This window comes from Oculina patagonica, unplaced genomic scaffold, assembly GCF_052425735.1.
Source record: "Oculina patagonica isolate OP01 unplaced genomic scaffold, crgOcupat unplaced542, whole genome shotgun sequence".
NCBI lineage: Eukaryota > Metazoa > Cnidaria > Anthozoa > Scleractinia > Oculinidae > Oculina > Oculina patagonica.
In genome coordinates, this window is record NW_027558409.1 from 445 (window position 1) to 10,917 (window position 10,473).

The following is a 10,473-nucleotide window of genomic DNA, read 5'->3' on the forward strand; positions in this document are numbered from 1 at the left end:
GAATATTTCGCAAGACTTGATTTTCGCGATTTGGCCAAAAATACGTAATTAGCATAAAAAATACAATAGAAATCGTTTAGAATTAATTTTCGCGGGTCTTTAATTTCACGATTTTCAAAAAATCGCGAAAATCACGAAAATTAAGTCCCGCGAAAATAAGTAACAATAAGGTATTTGCAATTTAATTGCTTTGGGTAGGAGGTGGCTATAACCCTGCGATGGACTAGCATACCATCCAGCGGGGGAGTAGAGATACTCCAAGTCACTTCATACGATGGAAACTTGGATAAGTTCCGGCCTGATAGGCTCACAGACGTAACCTTCACCACATTAATTTTGTTTTTTTTTTGTTTTTTTTGTTTTTTCAGAATTCTTGGCACCAGAAGTATTTCTCTGCCTCCCAATGAACCACCCACAAATCTGGACAGAAACAGCGTTGACCTCAAGGAATTAAAAGCAGAAATTGAGAGAGTCCATGGTGAAACTTTAGAAATTCCCTGTATTGTTGGTGGCAAAGAAATATTCACCGGAAAGACCAGATACCAAGTGGCAGTAAGTGAATTGTATTTTATTATACTTTGTTAGAACAGAGTTATCATGTTTCATCGTGTGACATGGGACTTGAAAATGTACTAAACTTTTGTTTGCTTTGGGAGGTGCAGTGGCCTAGCCTACTGCCAGACTTGGGATTGAGCTGGCCAGGTTTGGGCCCTGTCCGGGGCACTGTGTTGTCTTCTTGGGCAAGACAGTTTACTCTCATAGTGTCTCTCCGCAAAGGTCTATAAATGGGTACCAACAAATTTAATGCTGGGGGATAACCCTGTAATGGGCTCCCATCTTAATGGCATCCCATCTTAAGGGAGAGTAGAAATACTATGAGCAACTAGGCTCGACAGTGGGCTTTACCTTTACTTTTGCTAACAAAATGCATTGACTTTGTGGTTTTTATTATCTTTGTAGCCATACAACCACTCCCTGAAGATTGCCAAATACCACATGGCAACTGAGGTAATTAAGGTTTCTAATACAGTCTAACTTGTTTTGTAATTGCAACAAATCCAGGTCTTGTCTCTTAAATTGAACACAGGTAAAGTTTGTCACAAAACATTGAAAAACCAAGTACAGCCAGTTAGACAATTTAAGCAAAAGACTGAAGAAAGTACAGGACTTCATGGTCACAGAAAAAATGCTTATTTTTTTTGCGTCTTATAACCGAGTGTTTTTGGAGAATTTTCAGTTTGGACACTTAACATGACAAAGTTGCCAAGTTTGGGGTGCGTCTTATAACCGAATAAATACGGTATTAACATAATAATGTTAACATGGAAATGTAACAAAGTGCTGTGTTTCCACAGGAAGTGATCAAGGAAGCTATTGACAGTGCCATGGCGGCAAGGAAGGAATGGGAGCGCACACCTCATGAACACAGGTTAGGATGACAGAGGTTCAAAGTATGAGTAGGCATCTTATGCCCAACAGACACTGACTTTAGTGGAAGTGATCTTTATCCCCAGTGATGTAAAGTAGCACTGCAGCTACACATTGTCTGGTGATTCAAATCACAAGCATCTTGTAATGAGGTGGTCACATTTTTACTACAGGGAAAGGACCTACAAGGACCTACATTTAGTGGATTGCCATATTTAGTATCTTCTTATCACAGTCTCAGATGCGTGCAGAGGTGCGCGTAATGACAACTGCATATAACATGCAATTTTTGCTGCAAAATGTCAAACATGTTTGTCATTTTGCAAGCCTTCTTTCTTCCACTTGCATCCATTGCAGTGCATGCATAGTTAAGTGTAGCTTATGAGTCTTCATTTTTTAATTCTTTTATTTCAGGGCAGCCATCTTTCAAAAGGTTGCAGATTTAATCACTGGAAAATACAGAATTCCATCACTAGCTGCTACTATGGTAGGACAGGTAAGCGAACGTCAGGAAGAACAACGTTTTATTGGACATAACCTTTCTGTTAGTGTTTAAATTTGCTGTTCTGAAGTCTTTTACGTCAAACCAAACTTTGACCAGCAAAAAAGTTTTAAAACCCATCAAAAAATGTCTGATGTTTTTGAAAAATATGTAAATCAATGACACTGGTATAGCACAACATTTTATTGTAACTCAATTGCACTTGTCACCTTTTGTCAAGATTATGAAATTGTACTTTTCTTCTAGGCCAAGACTGCTTTTGAGGCTGATATTGACTGCATCCAGGAAATTGCTGATTTCTACAGATTTGGAATCCATTATGCCAAGGTATAAAGGAAGGGCTGCATCTTAGCTTGTGTGAAAAGCCCCGTGATTTTTATTTTATTTATGATTTTTATTTTTAATTGTTAAATATTATTATAAGCTAGAGCTTTTAGCTAAGTGGGATAGGAGTCAAATCAAAATCATGGTAGATCAATCATTTTTATCTTGTATCACTGTGAAGTCTTAAAAGATGAATTACAGGGCATCATAAATGTTAAAAAAAGTTGTTGAACCAGTACAAATCTCTTTTTTTTTTCAATCTATGATATTTGATCTCAATTTGGTTCTAGGAACTGTATGAAGGACCTGAGCTTCACCAACCGCGAGGTGTTATCAACAGGCTTACATATAGAGGACTGGAGGTAAAGACATTCTAAATAACTGGTATCATGCATTTTTTATGTTTAATTCCCAGCAAATCAAGACAGAATTTTAAATTTCGCTTCAGGGTTTCGTTGCTGCCATTTCTCCATTCAACTTTACTGCCATTGGTGGAAACTTGGCTGGTACCCCTGCGATAGTGGGAAATGTCGTTCTCTGGAAACCTGCATCAACAGCGATCCTGTCATGTTACCTTGTGCACAAGATCTTCCAGGAGGCTGGCGTCCCTGATGGTAATGACAGAATTACGTATTGTTACAGCATGAATTAACGTCCCTTCTTAGTGTAACACTACAGTATCACTGGGATGTCGCTGAGGGCCAGCTGCCGGCTACTCTCACTGGCTGAAAGAGAACATAAAGTCTGTGTCCGAGCCATGAGGCTCATACAGCCGGAGCTTATCCTGGTTTCCGTAGCATTAAGCGACTAGGAGTATTGCTACTCCCCCCTGGATGGGATGCTAGTCCATCGCAGGGTTACCCCCCAGCAGTAAATTCGCCGGTACCCATTTATACACCTGGGTGGAGAGAGGCACTGTGAGAGTAAAGTGTCTTGCCCAAGAACACAACGCAGCGCCCCGGCCAGGCCTCGAACCCGGGCCGTTCGACTCGGAGTCGAGCGCGCTAACCATTAGGCCACCACGCCTCCCACGAAAGAGAACATAAATGGGGCTAAAATTTCACACAAAAACAATTTGTAAAAGTTTAGAGCTGCCAAGGCCAGAAAAGCCAGCTGGGCTTGTTGATGAGCTGGCTTAGTGTTTTCTTAGCTGCATCTCTGGTACCAGTGGTCTTGTCATGAATGTCATTGTATTAATTTAATTGTCAAAAATAATATGTAGGGAAGTTCTGATCAAAAGTATGTTATTTTTTTGTTTAGGTGTTGTGAATTTTCTCCCATCGTCTGGGCAAACATTTGGTGACGCCATTACAAGTTCACCACATTTAGCAGGAATTAATTTCACTGGCAGTGTTGAGTAAGTTATGAAGAACAGATCCGTAGAAATTTATTTGAAAACTACAGTGAAGTCCTGGTTTCACGAACCTTCAAGCAAAACAAAAATGGGCTGAAAAAAATCAAGGAGTTTGAGAAATTGAGCGTAAATATTGCAGTATTAGACTGAAGGCAGGGAAATAACATTTGAGATATCAAGAAATCAAGGGTTTAATAAATTAGAATTCCACTGTAGTTTTAAGCAGGCTCAAAACTGTTTCTGAATCAGTAATCTGACCTTTAATTCCAGCTCTTATTCTCTGATTGGTCAGTGCTACAGATATTTATCACTTACCAATCAAAAAATGGCATCAACCAAATGCCCAACCATTGATAAACAAATTGTGGCCATTTTCTTGACGTCACTGGTAACCATAGCAATGGCATAACCTGTTAAAAAGACCCTTAATTTTAGCTTAGTGTTTTTAACTCAAAAATGAGTCTGGTGGCCCCCATTTTTATTGATGAATATTGATCAGCATGTTAAGACACAACTTTCTGCAAAGTTAAAAAAATTCTCCGAGCCACTGTAAATTTCAGAACTGCTCCGGAGAATTTTTAACCCATGGGTTTTTAATTTGCCAGCAAAGAAAATGTTAAGCAAAACGTATTTTACATACTTAGTATGTGATATAATTTAGTTACTTTTTGTTGTGTTCCAGGACATTCAGATATATTTGGAAAAAAGTTGCAGAAAATATTGATACTTACAGGTAAGCCAAATGAAAATAATTGTTTTTGAACATTCTAGACAGTAACTTGTAGCAAATGACAGTCGTTCGTAGATCATGTTCAGCTGTCATTTTTATATTTATTTATTATTCTTTTAACATTAATTTTAATACTGTTTGCAGAACCTATCCAAGGCTTGTTGGAGGTTTGTACTTGATGAGAATTATAATATTTGTTAATTTAATTTTAAATTTGGTTAATTATTAGTAAGTTAACTTGTGTAAATTGAAACATTATCTTTATTGTTCAGTTTTTCAAAGCTCATAATTAAGTTTTTGTTCTTTGTGTTTGTGTTGGTAGAATGCGGAGGAAAGAACTTCCACTTTATACACGAATCTGCTGATATTGGTAAAGTTTGTTTACGTCTTAGCCTGTAGAGCGGTTTTCAATTGAGTGTTGTAGAACAAAAATCACAGTAATCACTTTGGCCAATCACAAAGAAGGCAAATATTACAGTGAACCAATCAAAATATGAAGCATGCACAAGTGAGTCACATTTGGTATTGGTTTTACTTCTGATTGGTTGCAAAAAAAGTGCAATTTTTTTTTTTTTAATTCAATCACTAAGCATAGTAATGCAAAACCAAAACAAATGCGAATTACATTCGACACTCAATTAAAAAACCGCTGTACTATTATAATAATAATATTACCGGTTGAACATTAAATCATATGCCCTTATCATCCATCCTGCAAGTTTCTGTTTGTGTGCGCGTTCATGATATAAAACTGTATGCTCCTCGGACCCTAAGAGAAAAGATTGACATCCCATACTAAAATATCGGCTGTTATTTTATCTTTATTTTTCAGACACTGCTGTAAACTGCACCATTAGATCAGCATATGGTTATGGGGGCCAGAAATGCTCAGCATGCTCAAGAATGTATGTTCCAGAATCAAAATGGGGCCAGGTGAGTTGTCCACTAAAGTTAGAGACCTTCTTGGGTTAAGCTGGTCATTGTGTTGTGTTCTTTGACAAGACACTGCCCCATTTAGGCCATGTACATGTGTGTTCTTGGTCACAATATATTACAAATGTCTACATTGCCTTGATTAAACCCTAACACTATGTTTTAATTATCCATTTTTCCCTTTAGATCAAGGAGGGCCTAATTCAAAAGCACAAAGAGTTGAAGTTAGGATCGGTATGTGAAATTGTATGGTACATTTATTTTACTCCAAAGGCCTAGTACCAAGACCTATGTATGGCTGTATGGCTTCGTTTCAGTTTATTATTAGTGATTGTTAATTTCGGTAGCATAATTTTCTTCCTTGCCGTCGTGTTTTCTCTCTTTATAGCCTGAGGACTATGATACATTTGTGTCAGCTGTTATTGACGACAAGGTAAGCAACCTCACCTATTAATAATATTAAAATAATTGCCATCAACAGCCACCAGGGCTATACTAGCGACCTTCAGATTGGACTACGAGTACGAGATTGAATACAAGTACGAGTTTTCAAAGCAAATTCGTGTGTCTTCTATAATCACTTATCACACCAATTTTATCCCTAATGTTTATTTATGTGTTCGTTAGCAACAGGGAAGAGTTACAGTTTGGAGGATACATTCGTGTCGAAATTCCAAAGTCGTACTCGTACTCGATCACATACTCGTAGTCAAATCTGAAGGTCGCCACTTACTACTCAGGGATAACATGCTCTCTTGATCTGACTCAGCAGCCTCCAGACAGCTACTTTTGCAAACCTACTTGCCTATAGTCTTGTTTATAGTCTCTCTTTTCTCAGAGGATCATTAAACATTCGTAAAGAACTGCGAGTGTGGAGTGCGAGGGGGAGGAGGGAGAAAGAGAAATTGTCTGTTTTTTTTTTTAACCACATTTATTTAAATAAACACTCTTACAAAGACACCTCTACTTCTTACGCATAAAAATGACATGATTTAGATTTCATTTTCAAAAACTTAGGTATAATACTTACACTATGCAACGATAACTGCACTACAGTACAATAAAAACTCATGTCAGAGACTGTTTATATGAATTGTTAGAAATTTTTCTTACAATGTTCTATTTCCCGTCGGACACATCTTCCCCCTTATGCTCTCTTTGTTCGTACATGTAATTATTTTTAGTACACTAGACTATATGAGAAAACAACGGGAAAATGAACAGTCTGACTTCTTTGTATCTACAGTGTCACACTGAACAGTGTAAGAAAAAGTTATAAAGTTGATATTAGAGGATTAAATCTGTTGTTTCCTTTTCAGTCGTACAGTAACATCAAGGATTACATTGATTATGCTAAGGGTAGCCAAGATCTCAGTATCGTGGCTGGAGGAAAATGCGACGACAGGTGAGGCTCAATTTGGATTTCATAATAACAGGCAGAATTAACATGCACTTATTAGTCGAGAGCTATGGTTGATGAGAATACAAGGCATCTTGGAAAGAGGTCAACACTTAAATTGCAAATTGCGCGTTACTGATATTTTTCTACTTAAAGAACTAGCTTTCCATTGGAAGTATTGTACCAACTGTAAAAGTGACATTTATAATTTTCCGTTCAATAAGCAGGCAAATTTGCAATGTTCTAAAAATTCAGAATGTGACTCATATTCTGAGACTCTTAGCCGTGGTATTTCCTCAAACTGTACTAAATGAAGGCGTTCCCTCCGTCGTAAAAGCAGCATAGGTTTTCAAGAATATCATTTTGCAATTCATTTCCATCCTCGCCATCCTTGCTTCCTAACGGCTTTCTGTCACTTGTGGAGTACTGTTCTACAAATTAATGTAAACCTTTATTGTTTGGTTTACCAATGATTTACATGAAGGTACGGTTTTCAGCTTCTTGAATTAACGCTCTTGTGTTGTTTCAGTGTTGGCTACTTCATCGAACCGACGATTATCGAGACGAAGAAACCAGATGACAAACTTATGAACGAGGTAAACATGCGTGTCCTTGTGGGGCTGTACTTTTTCACCTTTATTAATTTGCCCTTTGAAATAAAAACTTGCAAAAATACTTTAGATGGATGTTGGTTTGTTTTTTTTGGCTTCAGGAAATTTTCGGGCCTGTTCTTACAGTCTATGTATACCCGGATCAAAAATACAAAGAGACGCTTGAATTGGTAAGACAAAGCTATTGTTGTTGTTGTTGTTGTTGCTGCTGCTGCTGCTGCTGCTGCTGCTGTTGCTGCTGCTGCTGCTGCTGCTGTTGTTGCTGCTGCTGCTGCTGCTGTTGCTGCTGCTGCTGCTGCTGTTGCTGCTGCTGCTGCTGCTGCTGTTGCTGCTGCTGCTGCTGCTGCTGCTGTTGCTGCTGCTGCTGCTGTTGCTGCTGCTGCTGCTGCTGCTGCTGCTGCTGCTGCTGCTGCTGCTGTTGCTGCTGCTGCTGCTGCTGCTGCTGCTGCTGCTGCTGCTGCTGCTGTTGCTGCACTGCACTGCACTGACTTGGCTTTTCACTGATGTGTTATGCTTGAGCTATTTTTGTCGATACTGAACAAACAAATTTGCCCGGGGGGGGGTACTCCCATATGTGGCCTATATAGGTATGTGCCACTCGATAGGGTATGGGTTTTGAGGTTCTCGGTCCTTAAATAGGGTATCATTTTTGCTCCTTTTGGCAATGTGTTCCCGGTGTGATCCTTAGATAGGGTACCTAAATTCTATTAGCTAAAATAAACGCCCAGCTAAACGAAAAATTTTCTGTTCAGGTATTAGATTAAGCGATTTTATAAAGATTTGTGTCTTGCCGTGCGCGGTTAGCCGTTATTTGGGTCGTCACGGAACGCTTCTCCTCCCCTTAAATAGGGTGTCATTTTTCGGTTTTGGGCCTTAAAAAGGGTATCAATTTTCGCTTTCTTTATCCTTAAATAGGGTCAGGGTTTAAGAACCTTGGCGGCACACCCCTAACCAAAATTTATGCGAGTACCCCCCCCCCCCCCCGGGCAAATTTGTTTATCCAAAACTTAGTTGCACAGTAAGTTGGAAAAACTCTCTATGCACTGTCAAACACAAAAATTTAAACTCAAACGTTTCAGGCTTAGCCTTTCGTGGGAGATTATTATTGTTGTTTTTCTTACAAGGTTCAAGCGGGTTTTGTTACATTTGATACAAAGGTTTATGGGAATAATCGCTTGCTAAAGTGCATTTTTCTGTTTTACAGGTGGATAAAACTTCTCCATTTGCTCTAACTGGGGCAGTTTTTGGAAAAGACAGGTAATTGTTCAGTTTACACTGATTGAGACGACAAAAAGAGACTGTAACCTTTTATATATACTTTAGAAAGGTAACTGAATAAAAGTCTCCTTTCTTGAATTTTCCGCAATGTGTCTTTCCAAAAACATGTTGAAAAAGCGAAGTGAGAAGTATAGAGAGGAGAATTTTGTTTCCCAACTTTTTTCCGTCTCTATGCCCAATTAAAGCATCCATATAGGAGATAAACTTATTAAGAAATTCATTGTGTAAAATTTGCTTGCAGACATTTCATCCAAGAAGCAGCCGATGTTCTCAAAGATGCCACTGGTAATTTCTACATAAACGACAAATCAACTGGGTCTATTGTTGGACAGCAGCCTTTTGGAGGCGCAAGGCTGTCAGGTGAGTTTTTATCGAGATAAAAGTAATAGCTCCTCCTTTTACAACTTATAAGCAAGTTTATTTAATCCATGAAATGATGCAAAGCAGTCGACTGGTTTTCGTTTCCTACGCTTTGTTGTTGGTTTGAAAACCATGCGAGGTCCTCAAACCATTCAGAGCGTAGACGCTCTTTTCTCAGCCAATCACCAGTCATGATTTAACTTTCACTTGTGACTTGTTTTCCCGCGCTTGCTGCAGCCTAAATGTTTTCCCGCACTTGTTGAAGGCCACATTTTCCCACGCTTGCAGTAGGTAACAAGTTTTGTCCCGCGCTTTTTTTCTGGTTTGCTTTCTGATTAGTTTGGTTTTTCTTGAAGCTGAAATTTTGTTGTTTTATTTTCAGGCACAAACGACAAGGCAGGCAGCTCACATTACATCATGAGATGGGTGTCACCGCAGAGCATTAAAGAAACTGTCGTGCCAATTGATGACTACAAATACCCACACCAAAACTGAGAAAAAAATATTAGAACAAGTTTTTAACTTTGGAAAACAGCTCAACAACATTGTGGATTGTAGTTTTAGAAACTGAGAGATCTACAAAGGAAGGGAGAGATATGACGACTTGCATTAGGGAACAAAGAAGTATTGGTTTGGTGTGGAAGTAATTGGTCTCGTTTTATAGCTTTTCGAATACTTGACAAACATTTAAGATAAAAACGGGTGTGTTAGAGGAGGGTCCTGAAGGGGGGTACCAAATCCCATTTCCCAGCCTATTTTTTGTCCAAATCCCATTTCCCAGCCTATTTTTGGCCCAAATCCCATTCCCAGTAGTAAAATTCCCAGTGTATGGAAAACCGGACTTAAGCATAATATATTTGTTGTTTTGATTGTCCTAAATGTAGTCCACTCCCTGAACTCTCCCTTCGCTAAACCCAGGTACAGGCGTCGTGGAGCGAGTCCAGAAATATTGACCTGCATGCGCATTCTCAGAAATTGCAAAACTTGTTGAATAACAAGGATTTCTTTAACTCGGAAAAATCGTGAAAATATCAGTGACGTCATGTTTGCTGACGAGTTTTGTAATGTTTTAATGCAAAATGAGCCGAAAGTTGAAATGTCTTCAGATACTCCTCGAAAGTCTTCGGCAAACTTCGTTAATCTTCGGAAACGTTCGTATTGCCTTTGAACAACACTCGGATAATCTTCGGAGATCTTCGGTCTGGAAATTGCTCAAAATGCAACAAGTTGCTCGAGAGGAAAAAAGTTGCTCGAATCATGAAAAGTTGCCAAAAAGTTGCCGAGCAACTTGTGGAAAGCTCTACACTCGTGCAGTGTAGTGGTTTCGTTTCAGAGTTAATTTTCAGCGTTTTAACTGTCTATGCCGGACTTTAAGAATATTATAGAGCGTAAAATATGCAGGTTTAGTCACGTACTGACATGCTTCCCATTCCCATTTTTTGTTTCCGAATCCCAGTCCCAGTTACCTAAATCCCATTTTCCCAGTGAAAATAAACGCAAATCCCAGTCAAAATAGGCAAATCCCAGTTCCCATTTTACCCCTTCAGGACCCTC

At 38.9% G+C, this 10,473-nt stretch overlaps 1 protein-coding gene across 1 annotated transcript; it reads left to right on the forward strand.

Moving 5' to 3' along the window:
- Nucleotides 1-368: 368 nt before the first annotated feature.
- On the forward strand, nucleotides 369-10,466 carry LOC144640888 (delta-1-pyrroline-5-carboxylate dehydrogenase, mitochondrial-like; the record flags this gene model as incomplete). The annotated part of the gene is made up of 20 exons (XM_078499946.1): nucleotides 369-552; nucleotides 961-1,008; nucleotides 1,356-1,429; nucleotides 1,843-1,924; nucleotides 2,177-2,257; nucleotides 2,545-2,616; nucleotides 2,703-2,868; nucleotides 3,515-3,611; nucleotides 4,291-4,341; nucleotides 4,483-4,505; nucleotides 4,661-4,708; nucleotides 5,171-5,271; nucleotides 5,458-5,505; nucleotides 5,660-5,704; nucleotides 6,591-6,676; nucleotides 7,200-7,266; nucleotides 7,383-7,451; nucleotides 8,486-8,538; nucleotides 8,801-8,919; nucleotides 9,302-10,466. Coding segments are annotated over 20 exons (1,627 nt in total), but the record flags the coding sequence as incomplete, so codon positions are not given.
- Nucleotides 10,467-10,473: the final 7 nt, after the last annotated feature.